At 21.5% G+C, this 20804-nt stretch overlaps 8 protein-coding genes across 8 annotated transcripts; 5 read left to right on the forward strand and 3 right to left on the reverse strand.

Annotated features, from left to right (window-relative positions):
• Window positions 1-5404: 5404 nt before the first annotated feature.
• Window positions 5405-6512, reverse strand: SRAE_1000177500 (Zinc finger, HIT-type domain-containing protein; the record flags this gene model as incomplete). The annotated part of the gene is made up of 8 exons (XM_024648771.1): window positions 5405-5426; window positions 5618-5796; window positions 5841-5920; window positions 5968-6097; window positions 6143-6231; window positions 6278-6314; window positions 6371-6410; window positions 6496-6512. The coding sequence occupies 8 exons, from the start codon at window positions 6510-6512 to the stop codon at window positions 5405-5407; spliced, it is 594 nt and encodes a 197-aa protein (XP_024502716.1).
• Window positions 6513-6641: 129 nt separating this feature from the next.
• Window positions 6642-7959, forward strand: SRAE_1000177600 (AT08017p; the record flags this gene model as incomplete). The annotated part of the gene is made up of 3 exons (XM_024648772.1): window positions 6642-6709; window positions 6759-7493; window positions 7548-7959. The coding sequence occupies 3 exons, from the start codon at window positions 6642-6644 to the stop codon at window positions 7957-7959; spliced, it is 1215 nt and encodes a 404-aa protein (XP_024502717.1).
• A 376-nt stretch (window positions 7960-8335) lies between these two features.
• Window positions 8336-9979, forward strand: SRAE_1000177700 (E3 ubiquitin-protein ligase ARIH2; the record flags this gene model as incomplete). The annotated part of the gene is made up of 7 exons (XM_024648773.1): window positions 8336-8381; window positions 8426-8932; window positions 8975-9138; window positions 9190-9372; window positions 9415-9771; window positions 9818-9867; window positions 9910-9979. The coding sequence occupies 7 exons, from the start codon at window positions 8336-8338 to the stop codon at window positions 9977-9979; spliced, it is 1377 nt and encodes a 458-aa protein (XP_024502718.1).
• A 313-nt stretch (window positions 9980-10292) lies between these two features.
• On the forward strand, window positions 10293-11236 carry SRAE_1000177800 (Hypothetical protein; the record flags this gene model as incomplete). The annotated part of the gene is made up of 5 exons (XM_024648775.1): window positions 10293-10320; window positions 10363-10396; window positions 10440-10574; window positions 10621-11098; window positions 11141-11236. 5 exons carry the CDS (start codon window positions 10293-10295, stop codon window positions 11234-11236), a joined length of 771 nt encoding a protein of 256 aa, XP_024502719.1.
• Window positions 11237-12231: 995 nt separating this feature from the next.
• On the forward strand, window positions 12232-12900 carry SRAE_1000177900 (Ribosomal RNA processing protein 1 homolog; the record flags this gene model as incomplete). The annotated part of the gene is made up of 1 exon (XM_024648776.1): window positions 12232-12900. The coding sequence occupies one exon, from the start codon at window positions 12232-12234 to the stop codon at window positions 12898-12900; it is 669 nt and encodes a 222-aa protein (XP_024502720.1).
• A 957-nt stretch (window positions 12901-13857) lies between these two features.
• On the reverse strand, window positions 13858-16505 carry SRAE_1000178000 (Mutagen-sensitive 301; the record flags this gene model as incomplete). The annotated part of the gene is made up of 3 exons (XM_024648777.1): window positions 13858-15243; window positions 15286-16194; window positions 16236-16505. The coding sequence occupies 3 exons, from the start codon at window positions 16503-16505 to the stop codon at window positions 13858-13860; spliced, it is 2565 nt and encodes an 854-aa protein (XP_024502721.1).
• Window positions 16506-17536: 1031 nt separating this feature from the next.
• Window positions 17537-18802, forward strand: SRAE_1000178100 (Tyrosine-protein kinase Fps85D; the record flags this gene model as incomplete). Its single annotated transcript, XM_024648778.1, has 3 exons — window positions 17537-17963; window positions 18006-18216; window positions 18304-18802. The coding sequence occupies 3 exons, from the start codon at window positions 17537-17539 to the stop codon at window positions 18800-18802; spliced, it is 1137 nt and encodes a 378-aa protein (XP_024502722.1).
• A 202-nt stretch (window positions 18803-19004) lies between these two features.
• SRAE_1000178200 (GNAT domain and Acyl-CoA N-acyltransferase domain-containing protein) lies at window positions 19005-19961 on the reverse strand (the record flags this gene model as incomplete). Its single annotated transcript, XM_024648779.1, has 3 exons — window positions 19005-19044; window positions 19355-19728; window positions 19875-19961. 3 exons carry the CDS (start codon window positions 19959-19961, stop codon window positions 19005-19007), a joined length of 501 nt encoding a protein of 166 aa, XP_024502723.1.
• Window positions 19962-20804: the final 843 nt, after the last annotated feature.

Genomic DNA, 20804 nt, shown 5'->3' on the forward strand with positions numbered 1-20804 from the left:
TTATAAAAAAAAATATAAATAATAGTAAAGATTAAATCAAAAACAATCTAATTTCAACATTAAAAAAAATTTATCTATAATAAACTAAAAAAGATTTTGTTAACTAAAAGTATAAAAAAAAAATATCTTCGAAACACCATCAAAAACACATTAAATACTACTGTACAAAAATTTATTTAAATATTTTATCTAAAACATTTTAATTCTATATATATATATATATTATATATTTATACATCTATATTTAATTTTGTAATATAATTGAAAGAATATTAAAACTAAAGAACATTTATGATAATAGTGATGTTAGTTAATTAGTTTACTTTTCATTATGAAAGTCATATTAATTATATCACACTATAAAAAGAATTTTTATATATATAACATATTTTAATATTTCAAAAAAATTTCCTAAACATTTGTTATATATAAATATATTCTAAAAATAATTCATTAATAAATTATAATATGTCTAAAAAGATTGATTGAGTATTAAAAAAATTTTTTTAAAATTATAGTTTAAAATATTAATTAAACATCAATATATATAAATTTTTTTATAGATATACTATAATTTATAGTTTAAATATGATAATGAAAAAAAAATTTATTTTATAAACATTTAATTAAGATAATTAGAAAAATTGTTAATATAATGATTTTTTTTTAAGATAAAATATAAAAGTATATATACTTTATTTCTCATAAAGTACAAAATTAATTTTTTATTTTAGAAATTAAAAAAAAAATCAAGAAGAAAAGTATTTCTAAACTGTGGGAAATATTTATAATATATATATATATATATACAATATAAAGAAGATAATAAGAATAGTAAATAAAATGAAAATGATAAAAATTTCTAATGCTATGATGACTTTTCATAATATATTTAAACTATAAAAAAAAATTTTTTATTAATAAAAGACAAAAAAAATTCATAAATAAAATATAATGTTATAATTTTCTATTTAAAAAAAATTTGATTAAAACAGAATAAATAATGTTTAATGTTATTAATTTTTATAATAAATGTCAAATCAGGAAGAAAAAAGTTTTATTTAATTTTTTTTTTTCTTTTTTACATATTAATAGGTATATTTTAATTAAAGTAAATAAAATTAAAAAAAATATATATATATATAATAAGATAAAAGTATTGAATATAAATATCATAAGATCTTAGTACAATTAAAATAAAACATAATAGTTCATAAAAAAGTTAATTATTTTTATCTTGAAGGTTGCAACAAAACAATTTACTCAATTTACTTTTGTCTTCATATACCGCATAAAGTAATTTTATAATATAAGATAAAAGATGGGGAGATAAAAATAACTTGTATAAAGGGTAACCTTTAATATTATTATTATTAAAATATAAAAAAAAATATTTATAAATAAAGAAATATATAAAAAAAGAAAAATTATATAAGTTTTTTTTTAATAGATATAATAAAAATTTTACATTAATAATATTAAAATATATTTGTATTATAAAAAAATAATAATAATAAAAATTATTAAGAAAGAATGATACACGTGCTCTGATTTATTGTGACAAATTCTCATCGTCATCATCATCATCATATGCTAAAAGTGAACGTCAATTCTTGTCCTTCAATATAAAATATATGACATAGGTGGACAATTGTTGTGTACAATCGTCTACTTTTGCTAGAACCTATCTTTATTACCTGTACTCATTTTATTGATAGATGAAAACTGTCACTACAATAGGATAAAAATAATGTGCCCTATTAATTAATAAATTTATTATATAAAAATAATTTAATATTTATGGAATGATATCATATATATTTATATATAATATTTAAGAAAATATTCTTCTAAATATATATATACTTTTTTTTAAGTTATAAAAAAAAAATAGATAATAGGTAAAATTTATTAAATTTACATCAACAATTAAATTTTTAATATAATTATCTTTTTATAGTAATCTGTCACAAATAATTTTTCAGTATTACTTTTCAATAAATAATACATAAATTGTCGGAAGTAATAATTTGTTGATTAAATAATTGAGAGCACATCAATGTAAATATATATATATATATATAATAAAATTAATACAAATATGGTATCTCAAATCATGATATTTTAAGCACAATAGTTTTACATTTGATTATAACTGGAAAAGCATGATAAATATTAAGTATAATTTTTAATTTACTTTTAAAATATATATATATAAAAAATTTCTTAAATATATATATATATATATATAATATATTTTAATAAGTATTTGGTAATATTTAATTTTATTGTTTCTTCTATCAAATTAATTATCAAGTAAGAATCTACCTACTTATTATCTTAACATAAAAATCTTCCTTGTTACTGATATTAATATTTATATAATTATAAAATGGTCAATTTTTCTAATAAAATATTTGTTTCCTCTTTAATAAATATATTGTACAGTTATTATACAATATCTTAAGGCTAGTTTTAATCTTCAATTCTCCAACATTATAACAAATATAAAGTAAGAGAAAAGTATAAGTGGTTGGTAAATTTATAAAAATAAGAAAAGTCAGTTGACATTCATTACTTCAAATAATTCTTTAAAATCATACTGAATTAATTTATGTAATTCTACCAAACAAAGATACCATTAATACTTAACTTTCAATTATACTTAGTAACTATTTAAAAACAAAAATTATAGGAAAAGGAAACTTTTAAAAGATGAGTAAATTTTTATATTATATATATAAAAATCTTAAAAAAGGTATAATTTAAAGGATAAAAGAAGGCAAAACATAAAGTAATATATTTTTTTGTATATATATAAAAAAATTAGTTTATTTATTTTAGTAAATACAATTAACATTATTAAAAATAAATCATTCAAAATGATAAATTTATAAAATAATACAACAAAAAAAATCAAATTAATCTCTTAAAATGTACTACTAGTAAATAGTTATTCTTTCTTCATCTAATCAAAATAATTTTTTAACCAAAAAGTACAATTTTTAAAAATTTATCTTTAATCCTAAAATTTTATTTTTAATTAAAAATAAGTAATAAACAAAAAATTTTTTGTGTACCAATAGATATATCATATTAAAATCAAGTAAAAAACAGAATTAATTTTTAATTGTTAGATATTTTACATTAATTAATAAGTATATATTTTAAATTTAAATAACAATAAATTTTCTATTTTGTAAAATAACAATTAATTTAAAAGTATTGTTATAATATGTTTTGAATAAGAAAACATTTTTTAGTACTAGAAGAAAGATCACATTTTTTAAATATTTATATAGAGTAACTGTTAAAAACAATATGTCCGATGAAGACAAAAAAAAAATTAATTTTTGATTCTTTTTCAAAAATTTTTATTAGAAAATTATAATATACTATCAAATGAAATATTAATAAATTCTAAAAATATTAATAGTTTGATTTTAACTATAAATATCTTTGGAATGAAAATAAATAATAGTAGAATATAATAAATTTATTATTTCAAATTAACATTAGAAAAAGATATATAAAAAATTTCATATATATGCATTAAATTTTTAATGTTTTTATATAACAAACTTAGATGATAATAATTTTATATGTAACAATTGAAAAACAATATAAAAATATTACAATTTATATTATATAAATAATTACTTCCTTATTATAATTAAAAGTTTTATCATCATCTAAAATATTTCTTTTTATAATAGTAAAATATTAATAAATAACAAAATTATTTATTTTTTTTTATTTACAATTATTATTTTTTTTTTCAAATCTAAAAGTTTTTAATATGTATCATACTATATAAAATAATAAAAAAATAGTTATTTACATTTAAATGTCATACTAAAAAGTTTAAAATTCTGCACTTTTTGTGTATCATTTATCATAAACAAAATATTAGATAAGAAGTAGTATTATTTGTGTAACTCATTCTATTTCATAAATAACATAGTTTTATTAAAAATAACTTTTTAATATTTATAATAATAAACAAAATAGCATATATTTATTATGACTTAAAAAGATAGTTTATAATTGTATGTTTAACGGCATTTTTAAAATCAATAATAGTACAGTTTCATTAAAGTTTATAAGTATTTTTACTAAATATTATATTACCTTAAAGTTTAAATTATATTTAAAAATATTCATACTATTAAATAAAAACTTTTTTATATAATATTCATAAATAAGTAATAAAATTATATTATATATTTTTATAATAAGGATAACATATTGATCAATCCCAATATAAAAAGACTTTTTAACATTTAATTTTTATAAAGCAAACTAATACTTTAAAGAATGTATAAAAATGATAATATTTTTGTTAAAGATTATCACTATTAATGTCTTGAACATTACGTACCAGATTTAAATAATTCTTTTTTAAAAGTAATAACAAAAAATTGAAATATAAATTTTAATACTTGATAAAATAAAACAAATGAATATCATAAAGTTAGTAGTTTAAAAAAAAAGTGTTAAAAACTTTTGTTTTACATTAATTATAATATTTTAATTATTTATATTTCAAATTTTTTCATATAAAAATTTTTAAAAAAGAAATCTAAGATATATTGTATTATATAAAACAAAGTAACTAAAAAAGTACAATTATTAGATATGAAATATGATATTAAATATTTTTTAAGTTAATATTTTAAATTATTTTACAAATATAAAACACAAGCAGATTCTTCTAAATTGTTAAAGTAGTTAGTGGGAATAAAAGAGACATACTTTTTGTAATAACAGTCAGTATAATCTAAACAGGTCTTAATAAAAATTATTTTCATTATATAATGTTTAAAAGAACTTCTAGAATTCAACTGGTATTATTAAAAATGTATAATCGTTAATTTTTATAATAAGCACATATAATCACAATACATCTTCTGTAATATTCTAAAAAATTAGATCAAATTAAAGTAAATTTCTACCTTACATAGTTTCCTCTTATATCTGATCAAAAAGAATTATAATAAAGAAGTACATCTTACTAAACTACAATTATTAAATTTATTAAGAAAAGGTCAAAAATAAAAAAAAAAGGTGTTTTTAATGTACAAGATAATTATACCTTTAACATATATTTTTACTATCATAAACCTTTTATTTATACAACATCGAGATAAAAGGATATAATAGAATAATTAAGAAAAAAACAAATACATAAACAATTTAATTTATTCCTTAAACAAACAATTTTTTTTTTATAAATTAATTTATAATTAATTAAAAACACACAGTAAATACAAAGAAAAAGTACAAAAAAATTAGAAGTAATAAAAATATTTAACTTTCAATGAAAAACAAATTTTATATTACATTATAACCATAAATTTTTAAAAATTCATATACATTATTTATGTCATTAAATTGAATGTTTTTAACATGTGTATTTCATGCATCTGAAAAAAAAAAACATTAGTTAAAATTTTAGTTAATATATATATAAATATTTTTTAAATCAAATCTATAGATATTAGTAGTCATTAAAATGTAAAAATTTAAAATATAATTACAATAATATCAACAACATTTTATATGAAGTTGTAGTTAAATATTATGAGTGTTTTTTTTTTGTTAAAAAACAAAATACCTGGTATCTAAATGAATATCTCTACATTGTATGCAACAATAAGAACCACCACATCGAAGACAGTTATATTTTGATGGAAAACCACATGGTTGACAATAACGCCTTGCCGGATAACGTGATGGTGGAGCTGTAGCTTTATCATATAATTGTTTTATTTCTTTTGGTAGTTCTGAATTAGACTAAACAAAAAAAAAAACTTTAATTCAATTACAAATTTTCAAACCTTTTCATCTTCTAGTAAAGCAGCAAAATTTTTCCTAAATCTTTGTTTAAAATGTTCTTGTCTTAATTTTTTTTTACGAACTAAAAATTTATTTAAAAAATATAAATAAACCATTTCTAAATCTTACTTTCTGCTTTTCTTTCACTTGCTGACATATTTTTTCTTTTTTTTTGTTCATCTTCCTCATCATCCACCTCAAATTTAGGCCTTTTTTTATTTATTATTAAATTAGCAAAAGGATCCTCTTGAAAATTATCCTTTAAATAATTTTTATTAACAAATTTTACTTTTAAAAAACAAACCTTTTCTAGGTAATCTAATCTTTTTTTTAATCTTTTTTTTCTCTCAACTTCATCTAAAATTTTAGATTTTTCAAGAGTTGCTAATCGATCTATAAAAAGATTTTGAAATTCTACCAAAAAAAAAATTAAACTTACTTGATTGCCTTCCTGTTTTCATTTCAATAATTCTAGTCTACATAAAAAAAAACAACATGTAAAACATATGACTCTTAATTGGAAAAAATATACTTGGAAAACTGTATATTTTAAAACATTGAAGCGCTCTTCTCTTAATTAATAAAGTTTACTATTTTCTAGTATACAACATATAATTTAAGATGTTTATTATACTTTGATTTCATAAGATATCATACATATTAGTAAGTACCATTATGATAGTTAGCAATTTTTCGTGTGTATTTTATTAATCTATATTTTAATGTTTGTAGCTTGTCTTTTAGATAAATTATATACATATATACATCATCTACAACTATTTCATGTTTTTTTTCTAGAAAATATGGATGAAAGATTAAGAAATGGAGGAAGAGAAAGTTCTCCTGATAATATGATGGATGAAGATGAAAGGTATGTTAAATTTTTTTTTGATATTTTAGTAGTATTATTATTATTTAAGTTCATTAATAAGACATCTCATTAGATCGCATAATATGAGAAGACCGGTAACATCTAATTCTAACAATATACCTGTAAATCAAAGGATACAATTTGAAAGAAATAATAGAGGTGAAGTAAATGAACATAGAGCCCGTCTGGATCCAGATACCATTACTTTTGGAAACGGGTTAGGATCATTACAAGATTTATTGGGTGGAAGATATAGTGAATATGATCGAAATGATCATCCAAGGCAGAATGTTATTCCTAGAATCTTGAATTCTCAAGCTTCATCTCGTAATCAAATATTACATAGATTAGTAAATAATTCATCTAGATATATAAGAGAAAATGCTGATATGGCACCAGCGATTTCATCTCGTCCTTATACAATTGAGCGTGTACGTGAAGAGGCTGTCGAAGCTAAAAAATGGTTATTAGTATGTATTAAGGAACACTCAAATACATCATCAATTCATCTAAATAATATTTTACATGATACAACAGTGAGACACGTGATTGATAGTAATTATTCTTTTGTTAGCTACTATAAATCAGATGAAGATGGACAGAAACTCAAGATGTTTTACAAACTTAATAGTTTTCCTATTGTATTGATTCTTGATCCTAGAACCGGTGAAGAAGTTGCAACAGTACCAAGTAATGTCGATGCCACAACATTTTGTGACTATTTACTTAATTTTATTGATAAATATTCTAACTTTTTGGACAAGGACGCTGAATATAAAAAAATGTATGGAGAATTATTGTATCCTCAACCTTCTATAGTGAATGATAACTTTTCCAGAAAAAGACGTTTTAATGGCGATTGTAATGATGATATAGAACAACCATCAACAAGCAAAAAATTTAGGAGTAATGAGAATGATTCCGTTAATATTATTGTGGAGAACGGGACAAAATTAACTACTATAGATCAAGATGATTATAAAAAGTTCTCTGGTTATCCGTCTAATGAATCATCTCCTGTTTATATAATAGTTCAGTTTCCAGATGGTAAAAGGTTGCCTATGAATGTTTATGACAATGCAACATTAAAAGCTTTATTTTTATTTATTGGTGGACATGGATATAATGTTAGAGAATTTTATATTATTTATGGATATCCAAAGAAAATGATAGATTATACACAAGCAGATAGAACGCTTAAGTCAATGGGCTTTGGAAAAAGGGAACTAATTTTCATCGATAAGAAATAGTATTTTTAAAGTATTTTTTGTAATTATTATTAACTTTTAATTTATCTTTAACACTTTCTCTGTCAATTATTCTATTCCTTAACATCTTTAAATAGCCAAAAACTAACAGGGATAATATAGATAAATATACTTTATAATTAAATTAGACTATTATATTATATATTTGTGGAAGTAGTTTAATAATTTTTGCCTTGAGATTAACCTTAGCAGTTACAATTTTCCACAGGGATATTTATTGTTCGTGCTAAGAAATTAGTTAATGATTGAAGAACAAATTATATTGTCATTGTATTTTTACTACCTTTCTTCAAGGTGTCTTCATAACATTAATTTTAAAGTCTAATTTTGAACTCTTTTTAACATCCATAAAAAAAAAATGTCAGAGAGCGACTATTCCTACAATTCAGATGATGATGATAATTGTAAGTAGTGTACCATTTTCTCTCAACAAACAAATGTTTTTTAGATTACTATAGCAATAATGATTATGACTTAGATTTGGATGTTGTTGAGGAAGTTAATGAGGAAGATCTTAAAGATTTATCTAAAGCAATAGACGCAGAGACAATAACAAAAGATGATGTTGTTGAAATTATTGAATCTAATGTAGAATCTGTGAAATGCCAAATATCAGGAGTATTTACAACAGATCAAATTCGGCATCTACTTTTTAGGACTAAATTTAACAATGAAGAAGTTATTAAAAAATTAAAAGATAATCCAGATAGTTTCTTAATTGATCATAAACTTCTTCCAATGGAAGATGATGTAAGAAAGTGTAAACGTATTAAAAAAAATGAAACATTAAATGATGGTGCTTTTAATAGCACAGAATGTCTTATTTGTTGTTCACAATTTGATTTAAAAGAACATATGAAATTAAAGAGTAATTGTAAACATTGTTTTTGTAAAAGTTGTTGGTTTAATCATATTAAAAATCAAGTTGATATGAATAATGCTGCTAATATAACATGTATGGCAACTAATTGTGATATTGTATGTTTACCAACTTTAGTAAGTCAGGTTACGAAAGATAATAATAAGATATCTTTCGAATTGTATAATAATTATATGAAAACATTATGTAACGAATATATAGAAGTACATCCAAAAATGATAAAGTGCCCAGGAACAGATTGTTTATCAGTAATATTTGCTGAAAATGCATCATACAAAGAAGTAAAATGTTCTAATTGTTCAAAAAAGATATGTTTTAGTTGTTCTTTTCAGTTTCATGCTCCGGCAAATTGTTCAAATATGATTAAATGGAAACGTAAATGTGAAGATGATTCAGAGACATCAAATTATATTAGAGCACATACAAAAGAATGCCCAAAATGTCACACAACAATAGAAAAAAACGGGGGTTGTAACCATATGACTTGCAAGTTTTGCAATAACGAGTTTTGTTATGTAAGACTATTTTTTTTTAAAAATAATATTAAATATTCTTAGGTGTGTCTTGGTCAATGGAAAGAACATGGAACTTCTTATTATAATTGTTCCAAATATAATGATGATATGAGAGCAAAAACAGAAAAAAATATAAGTAAAGCTGCTTCTGAGTTAAAAAAATATCTACATTACTTTGGAAGATGGGATAATCATTTAAAAAGTTTAAAATTAGAAGAAGAACTTAGGGAAAAAATTAAAGAACGGATTAACGAAAAAATTAACAAAAATGAGGGGACATGGATAGATTGGCAATATTTGTATGAAGCTGCAGAAGTACTAACTAAATGTCGATTTACACTAATGCATTGTTATCCAGAAGCATATTATTTTACAGAAAATAGTCCAGAGAAAGAATTAGTATGTTTTTTATTAGATTAAAAAAAATTATTTATTTAATTTTTAGTTTGAATATCAATTAAATATGTTTGAAAAAGCGGTTGAAGATTTATCATGGTATGTTGAAAGATCTGAACAAGACAATAGAAGTCATTTAAGTTTATGTATGGCAATTGCAGAAAGGAATAGGAAGGCTGTTATAAGTGAATATTATAAAAAATTCAAATAGAGTAATTTTTAATTTGTAAATATGTATTGCTTTAATGGAATATAACTATTTTACATAGAATTTATTTTTATATTGCCTTCTGTATAATAAATGTCTTTCTTTAATATTAAAAGAAAAATTAATTGTTAACTTCTTACATGTCTTATTTTAAAATAAAATTTATGAAAGTTCTACCGCTTTTCATTTCACTTTATCGAAGCAGATATTATCAATATATTTAATTTTACAATGGTTTGTATTCTCATCTGAAATCTATTTTATATTTATTTGATTTTTTTAATCAGATAACAATAAAGATAATTAAAATTCTAAAATGCGCGATAATAAAAGGTCTATCTTATGTTAGGTGAATGATGGAATTTTTAATGCAAGTTTCGCATAAGATAAGGAAATATCCAACCAATTTTATTATAAAATGTATATAATTTAGTAATATTTATTTAATCTTAGAATGTTTTAGTTTTATAATGGAATCTTATGAAAGTATCTCCTTTTCACTAACTCAGTTGATTGAATTATTTACAGAAAATATTTTATGGTCATTATTTTTAACATCCACAGCTATTCATGCAATATTGCTAATATCAAGTCCATTGTAAATTTTTTTCTAAATCATATTAAATATAAATTTTTTTTTCTAGACAAGCAGTTTATAAATGGTTTAGAAGGCAAAGTTCTGATTCGGATACATGTATACCATATATTGCTGGAGTTGTTGGATCATCTTTGTGGTTAAGATATGCAATTTTTATATCAGATTATAAAATGATATTATTACAATCATATGCAGTTATAATGCAATCATTTTTTATCATATCATTATTAATATTTAGATCTAAGAAAAAAAAACTTTTAAGATCTGTATTTATTGTCTATAGTATAGTAATATTTTATAATTATTATGCATCTATTATCCCACATGATGATGGAAAAATTTTAACTGGTCGATTAGCATCAACAGCTCAAATAGCTGGATCATTAATTTGTCCATACCTAATATATCAAGCAATAACAACAAAAGTTATTGATTTTGTACCAATGGCTCCAGTAGCTTTTACATGGGTAATGGAAGCACATGCAATTATCTATTCAATAGGTATAGATGATTTTTATATGTTAGTAAGTTCAAAATAAAATAATTGTTTAAATTTAATTTTTAAGTTGGCAAATACAATATTTTTCTGTATGGATGGTTCCCTATTATGTATGTTTTTTATTTTTCCAACAGACAAACCATCAACACAAAAACCCCTATAAAAATAAGAAATATATTAACAATTATTACAACTTTATGATACATCTTTTTTTTATCAAATAATATACTGTGACAAATTTTTTTTTATGACCACTTTACAATACAATTGGTTTTTCCATGAGTTTTACAAATATCATTTTTGATTTAATTTAAATATATATAATTTAAAGTAAAAATAAAATAATATTAAATTGGGTATAGAATTACAGTGGCACACATTGTATTTTAAAATTTTTATAAAAAATAAATTTTTAATATAGACATAAAACTATAATTAATATAGTAGTCGATCTCTTTTTAAAAAAATATTTATTCAAACAAAAGATTTTCATTTACATGAACTAATTAATAACATTGTTGGTATTGAGTAGGAAACTTTTATATATATAAACTTTTATCTACCAATTTTGTCAAAATAGTCTACGATAAAATAAGTTTAATGGAATATAAATATTAACAGCTGCAGAAAAAATTTAAAAAATATTTAATAAAATGTTACAGTAGGATTTAAAATATTTTAGTAACAAAAAAAGTATTAAAAAAAAATTGATTTATTTTTATTGATAATTTTCAGTTAAATTTAAATTAAAAAAATAGTTATAATATTTATTGTTTACTAATTATAATGATTTTAGTGTGATTATATTTTATTAATTATAAAATATATACATTGAAACATTTTAATTTCCTAAAAAGAATTCCTTTTAAACAAATGGAATAACGTTGTTGGGAAAATTTAAATTCTTTTATTAGTAAACTTTTTTATTCCCTATTCAAATGGATTGTTCTGGAATTGATCAATTGTTAATTGAAAACTTGGCAAATAGTGATTCTCAAGTTCGTTCAGAATCATTCGACAAATTGGAAGAATGGATTAAAACTGCAACAACAAAAAAAGGTATTTTTTTAATAATATATTTTATAAATTCATTTTTTTTAAGCTATTCCTGAAGAAACATTGAAAACAATTTGTAAAGGATTATATTACACATTGTGGATGCAAGACAAAGCATTATTACATGAAGATTTATGTGATAGAATTGTTGCAGTTCATGATATATTTAAAAGAGCAAATGAACGAATATCATTTTACTATTGCTTGTTATCATTTATTGACAAAAATATCCTTTCAATAGACAAATGGAGAATTAATAAGTTTTTGATGTTAGTGCGGCGTATATTTAGGCATATATTTAGCTATACCTCAAAAAATAGTTGGAATGAATCTATTTGCCAAAAGTATATTGAAATGATTGATAAAAATATATTTAATAATGAAGAAAGACAATTTTCTAATGTTATGATTTCACATATAGTATCAGTGTTTATGGATGAATTTGATAAAGCTTTGAATAATGTTCCATGTGAACCTGAACAACAATTTATATGGTATGCACCATTTTTAAAAGCATTGGAAAAAAGGGCTACTTCTGATTATGTATTCGAAAGAATAACTAAGGAAATTTTTGAGGGTATTTTAATTATTATAGAAATGGAAAATAATGATGATACTGCAATTGATAAATCGAATTATCGTTTTCCTCTCAGTCATATTAGTAATAGTATTTTCAATATTGCAAAATCTGATAGTACAAAATCAAAAAGACGTAAAGTACTTTACAATATTGTTGAAAAATTTAAACTTGCTGAGAAAAAATATAATTAATAATTTTCTTTTTGTTACGTTTGTTATTACAATAAATTTTTATTAATTTTACTTTGAATTTTCTAACATTAATAAAAAGTAATTGATATATTAAATTTTTTTAGATATAAAATTATAAGTTGATAGAATGTTAAAAAAAATCTTATTTTGATACTTATTGTGAAATAAACATCCATTAATAAATCTAACATTATATTACTCGTTTTAAAATAGAAAAAGTAACAATAACAATAGTTCGTTTTTATATCATTTATCACAAACATATTTATATCAAATATGTAAATTTTAACAGAAAAATTTGAATATCACTTTTACTATGAAATTAAAATAAAAAATTAACAAAAAAGTTGTAAGAATTTATTTATTTTAAACATTCAAATATTATATAAACTATTAAAAATGTAAAACTTTAAAACAATATTATTTTAAAAAAATTAATTAAATAATAAATCATAAAAATAGTTGCTTTTGTCAACATAAATTCTTCTTCCTTTACTGACAAAAACATGGTCCTTTAAATTGGTGATTTTGTATAGAAATAACATTTTCATTCTTTGAATAACAACAATTTTTAATAAAAAAAAAGAGATATTTATTGAAAAGTTTTGTTTATTTAATCAAACTCTAATTCAACCTATATTTATCCAATGTTACAATCTTCAAAACATAATTAAATTGATTATTTAAAAAAAAATTTAATCATCTTTTTATGTATTAAATTATTTAATATAATTTTATAAAAACAAATTGTTAGCGGTATTTTAATCGTATAGTTTATATAATAAATATATTGGTTATATCCTGTATGTTAACTATCATCGATGACTGGGTATTGAAAAAAAATTTCCCTTTTTTAAATTTTCAATTAACAATTTATTATTTAAAAAACAAAAAAAAATTATCAATACCTTTTAACTGTTAAAAAAATTTGGAGTTTAAAACGAATAAGTACCCTTATTATTTGGTTAGTCCATATAGAACTCTTTGTTCTTCTTGATTAACAAGCAAATCATCAATTGCAGTCTTTGCACTTTTTATTATTCTTCTTGCTTGTACCAAACTTAGTTGTCCAATTGAAGATAATAAATCATTAGGTTTTGCATCTGCTATAGATTTTACAGTTTTAAAACCTTTTTCGTATAAAAGTTTTGCTCTACCAAATTTAACACAATCTAAGTTCATAAGTGGAGCTAATTCAAGATTTTTGCATTCATTTAATTTTGCTATCACATGAGGTAATAGTAACTTCAGAGGCCATAATTTTTCTAATAGTTCTGAAAAACGTTGTATTCGTTGTGCTTGAGAACATACAGATTGCAATGTGGTTTGAAGCCAACCTTTTTGAACATTGAATTTCTTTGCAACATTAGATATGGGAATTTTATTCCAAATGTCCATCATCATGAATGTAATATATAACCTTACAGCCGATGATCCTGTCTCAACCCTTTTCCTGGAAGTTATTTGATTAAGAATATCCCTTTCTTCAATGTTCATTTTTGCTAATATAAGTTTTTCTGATTGGCATAAACTTCTAAATTCGTCATGAAACAAATCCCAATTTATAGAAATACCGATATCATATGGAATTAGTGTAAGTATCAAATGAAAATGTGATGAGAATACCACCCCCCTATTTAAATCTTGTAGCAAATTACTATTTAATAAATTTGCACAGTCTGGAGAAAAATTAGCAACAAAAGTTGCCTCGCCTAAAAAAGTATCCACAAATTTGTCATCTTCAATTTTAAGCATATCTCTTTCTACCAAATTTTGTAGACTTTCTTCCATCAATGAAAAACATTTGTCATAACTTTGAATTCCAGCCAATGTCCTTGATAAATAATAACTTACACGATCCTTTGTTTTGGCCAGTCTTAAATAAATTAAATCTAAAATAAAACCTTCCAAATAAGTTCCATCGAGCATTTGACTTTGACAGGAATTCAATTCTGATTTAAGCATACTTTTAAATTTTAATTCATTTTTTGAATTAACAATAGTTATACTTTCACCTTTATCATCATATCCTGCTCTTCCAGCACGGCCAACCATTTGCTTGTATTGAGATTTTCCTAAAAATTCACCACCAACCAATGGTTGTTTAATTATAACACGTCGGGCAGGCAAATTTACTCCTGCAGCAAGTGTCGATGTAGCACATAACGCATACAGAATTCCGCTCTGATAGCCATATTCAATCCAATGTCTTTCTTCACTAGTTAATCCAGAATGATGGTAAGCAACTCCTGCACGTATACCTATTTCCATTATTTCTTCAATCTCTCCATCGTTTTCATTTTTTATATTATTTATAATTTCCTCACGTTTCTCATTTGGTTTCTTAAAATTTTTAGGTGCAAGTTTTGCAATCATGTTACATACATTTTCGCAATTTTTTTTTGTTGGACAAAAAATAATTACAGATTTTGCTGGAACAATGTCTTTTATTAGCGTGATAATTCCATCATTATCAATACTTCTAGATTTTTTGTCAATTTCAAGTTTTTTATTGAATATTAAATTTCCTTCTTTTGTAACATCATACAAATTATTTTCTAATTTGACTCTTTCAATAAGTTCAACAGGACGAAAATCTGAGTAAAAATGATCTGCATTCATAAACTTACACATTAAATCAACATTACCCAATGTAGCAGACATGCCAACAGTTTGTCCAGAACCAATTAAATTATATTTAAGTATCAATTGTTCAATAATAGCACCACGTCCTTTTTCTCCAATCATATGTAACTCATCAATTACAACTAAACCTATTTCATCTAATCTATTTTCTTTTACTAAACTATTTATTAAAATATTTCCTTTTTCAATTGTTGCTACATATATAGTTCTTCCTACTTTCCGTTTCACAGGAGGAATTCTTCCTTTAGAACCCGCATACTCTTCTACATATATCCCTAATTCTTCAAGTACTGATAACGATACAATCTTTTCTTGAACGATTGCTACATATGGTAATATCATTATACAACTTCTTTTTTTGACAAGAGTTTCTCTAAGCATTAAAAGTTCAGCTATCAAAGTTTTTCCAGCACCTGTTTGAAGAGAAAGTATAAAGTTTCTGCCACCCAACAACTTTTTATTTGTAATACATTCTTTTTGCCAATCATACAAATTTGAAATTTTTCTTTTTTTTCTATATATATCTTGACTTGTTTTGGAAAGACCAATTATTTGAAAGACACTTTCAGTAGTTATGTTACTAAAATCATTATTTTCAATAAATATATTTTTTTTTTCATTATTCAAAACTTTTTTTTCAGGTATATTCTAAAAATTTAATAATCATACCAAATGAAATTACAACAAACCTGAATATTTTTATTAATTTTTAAAATTGAAGAATCATTTTTTGGTTGTGCTAAACTATTGTCAACATTTAATATTGAATTAGTATTTTTAGAAGAAGAACATAATACGTTGTCTTTACTGTTTATTTTGTTTTCATCATTAAATGTATCAAAAAATGATTCATTAAAACTATCATAATTATTCTTGGGTTTCTTTTTACATGGTGAAGAAACACTTGGGCATTTGTTGGTAAGTAATCGTTTGATAGGTTGCTTTCCACTAATTAGCATTTTTTTTTAATAAAAAAAAAATAATATTTAACTTTGGTGTTGACACAAGAACCAAAAATAAGCATAAGGAAGTAAGAAAAAGGTCAATTATACCGCGTTTAGAACACCTCTCCAAACTTTCAGGTAAGATTAGCTAAACGATAATAATATTGAAAATACAGGAAAAAGAATACTCCTACTTTCTTTGTGGTTAGATAATTTTTTAATATTTGTAGTTATTGGCTATTAATTTTTATCAAACATAAAGTTTACAAATTGTTTATATTATGGTATTAAATTTTAATTTTTATAACATACTGTTAAAAATAATCTTAATATTATTAAAATTTTGTTTTAAAATAAAAACCGTTTTATTTTTCGATATAAGAAAAGAGAGATTTTAAAAATTTTAAAATTAGGAATGTATGAGGATAAAAGATCAATTTTCATTAAAATTGGAAATAATTTATTTCTTGATTCAAGGCACATGATTCTTTGGCTAGCAAGTATGTTTGATCGAAATATTTTTGATAATTTCCATAAATATTTTGCAATAACCAATAAAATTATTGGTCCCAAAAAAGACATATAAAATTTATCTTCATTTTTTTCTATTTTAAACATTAATGGAAGTAGAGATAAGAGTCGTATTATAGATACACATACACCAGTTATACTTAAAAGAAGAATGACATATCCCAGTATAGTTAAAAATAAACCAAGAAATGGATAAATAATATTTAAAATTATAGATAAAAAATAATAAATAATTGCTCCATATAATCTTAATGATTTTCCATTTTCTGATAAATTAGGATTATTATTTGTTTTACAAATATAGCATACCCCACAAGTAAGATTATCACTAATCATCTATCATATGATCAAAACATCTATATATATAAAATTCCAAAATAAGAATCTTAAAAGATGTTTTAAGAATTACACTATAAATATCTTTGTGTTTTATTTATTTTTTTTAATTAATAAAAACAAATTTTAAGTAGAAAAAAAAATATTTAACCATTAAGTATAAAAAAAATAAAATAATTATGACAATAACAGTTGTTAAAAATAATAATTTATCTAAATTAAAAGATATTCAAAAAGCACCATATTATCATGGATTTCTTCCTCGTGAAGATATAAATAAAATGCTCCAACATATAGGAGATTTTCTTGTTCGCCTCTCTATTCCTGTTCCCAATGAACATCAAACATATATTTTGTCAGTTGTAAAAGCAGGTCAATGTAATGGTAAACCAATTAAAGAACTAAAACATTTCATCATATCAAAATCAAATGATGATAAATATACAATTTTTGATTCATTTTTTTCATCGATTGTAGAGTTGGTTGAATTTTATCTTTCATCACATAATGACATCACAAATAATCAAAAAGTTTTTTTAAAAACCCCAATAAAAAGGAAGGAGTGGCAGATAAGTAATAAAAATATAATTTTAATAAAAAAATTAGGTAAATTTTTTTTTATGAATATATGTTAAAATAAAATATTAGGTGAAGGAGCTTTTGCTCAGGTTTGGTTGGCACAATTTCATGATGAAATTTCAAAAAAAGATATACCTGCTGCTGCAAAAGTTGCAAAATTAGAAAAATTAACAAAAGTACAGATACAAGAAATAATGAAGGAGGCAAGAATAATGAGAAGATTAAATCATCCAAATGTAATAAAAATGTATGGAGTTGCAGCAGATGAGGAACCTTTAATGTTAGTAACAGAACTTTGTATTAATGGTGCATTGAATACATATGTCAAAAAAAATAGACTTTCTTTAAAATTAAAACTTTATTTAAGTTATGGTGCTGCATTAGGATTAAATTATTTACATGAAAATAAAATTATTCATCGTGATGTTGCATTAAGAAATTGTTTAGTTTGTGAAAATGAACAATGTAAAATATCTGATTTTGGTTTAAGTTCTGAGGAATCTGAGTCAGCTTTACAGGAAGATACTAAAGTTCCCGTAAAATGGATGCCATTAGAAGTTATTAGAGATAAAACTTTTTACTCATCATCAGATGTCTGGTCATTTGGAATACTTTTATGGGAAATTTTTAATGATGGAGCTGACCCATATGGAAATATGGGTAATGAAGAAATTATAAGAAAAGTTTTTAAAGATAATTATCGTTTAGAATTACCTAATGAAATATCAGAATCATTTCGTAATTTTATTACAAAAAAAATGTGGAGTTGTAATTATACAGAACGACCTACAATGAAAGAAGTAAGTAATGAAATTTTTTCTCAAATACCTAATACAAAAAATGAAGCATCTAATAATGATTGTTAATGATTTTTTTATATTTTACGTAAAATTCTTATTTTAAAAATAAAATTTATTTAATATATTTTGATAATAATATAATTATAAAATGTAATATTAATGTTATATTTATATATTGTTTAAAAAAATAGACTAATTAAATAAAATGACAACATTATTATAATTTTATTATCCTGCATTTCATGTGATGTAATAATTAAAAATAATTTTAGTGAGATTGAAGAACATTTAAAAACGGTATATAATTCCTTAAATTTATACATTAATTTATTATTATAAAACTTGTTTAAATTGTTTTTGTAAATTAGGTATACCTGACACCTATCATTTTTAGTCTAGTACTTTTAAAATGTCATTTGATATAATATTAACAAATCAAATGATTGTTAGTAATATTAAAAATAAAATTATTTATTTTAAAAAAAAGTAAAAAAAATTTCATTAATTAATTTAATTAATTTTATTCTATTATAAAATCAATTAAAAGATTATTTAATTTTTTAAAATTTTTAAAGGTTAAAATTTTTTATATCATTTTCATTAAGATTAAAAATTAACCTGTCCTCAGTTTCTGTAAGATTTTCTGCTCCTATTTTTTTATAAAAATTTATTGCTGGAGTATTCCATTTTAAAGCAGACCATGATATTTTTTTAATATTATTTTTTCTTGCCACCTGAATAAGTTCATAAAATAAATGTCTACCAATATTTTGTTTTCGGTAGTCATTTTTAACATATATATCTTCAAGAAAATAAAATGGTCCTTTCCATGAAGAGTATGCTATATAATATAGGAGCATTCCAGCAATTTCATTGTTATTTTTTTGTAAAACAACAATGAATCCCTTAAGAATTCCCATATCAATATGATTTTTAATATCATCATCTGTTAATATCATCTGTGAACCAAGTTTTTCATAATCTGCCAATTCCTATAAAATAAATATTATAATATATTTAAGGTAACAAAGATAAGATTATTAATGAGGTGTACAATATACTACTTTTGATTAGATAAATTTTTAATTTTTGTTCATTAATACATATTTATAATAATAAGTTTATTTATCAAACTTACTTTTATCATTTTTCTAATTTCTGAAGCATCTTTTGATGTAATTGATTTTATAGAAAATAAATCATTTATTTTTTTAATTTCATTCATTTTTAATTTATTTATAAAAAATCCACTAAAAAAAAGTTCAAAAAGTATATATAATAAAATTAATTTGATTTTATAATTTTGAATTACTTAAATTTCCTATCATAATATTTTTCTCTAATCATTAAATATTTTCCTGTTTTAATATTATTATTAATTTTTTCTTATTACTAAATATTATATATTATATCAATAGTATTGTTGTAAAAAAAATTACACTATAACGTCCTTTCTTCTTTTTTTAAAGTTTATATTTCTTAAGATTAATTTAACTTTTTATTTAGAAAAATCTAAAATATTATATTTGTTGGTTCTATGATCGACAAACTTACATAAAAAAATATTTAAAATATTAATTTTCGTATCATTATATTCCATCCTATATTTATAAAGTTTAAATAAAAATATTAATGTAGTAAACGTGCAAAATGATAAGTATTTAGTTACTTTTACATATTGGTAATATGTATTATATTTTAAATGACTTGTTAATTAATCGTAATTAAACTATTATTTGTTAAGATTATAGATTAATTTAATGCTTCCTATTAATAATTTAGCTGGTATGTATACTCATACATAATAGAGTATAGTTTCATCAATTAAAAAGTAGGATGGTAAAAATAATATTTACAAAAATATATACATTTCGCAATATTTTACCAAAATGTAAACTTTTTTTAATGATTTTATTGTTTACAATCATCTGTATATTATAAAATCACCTTATATTTAGATAGTAAATTTACATGAAAGTTTTAAAAGATGTTTGGTTTTTTGATTTTAAAAAGGAAGTAGATGTAATGTAGGTGAGGATTATTTTTCTTTATAAAGAAGTACTTGAAT

The sequence above is a fragment of the Strongyloides ratti genome, assembly GCF_001040885.1.
Source record: "Strongyloides ratti genome assembly S_ratti_ED321, chromosome : 1".
In the NCBI taxonomy this organism is placed as follows: Eukaryota; Metazoa; Nematoda; class Chromadorea; order Rhabditida; family Strongyloididae; genus Strongyloides; species Strongyloides ratti.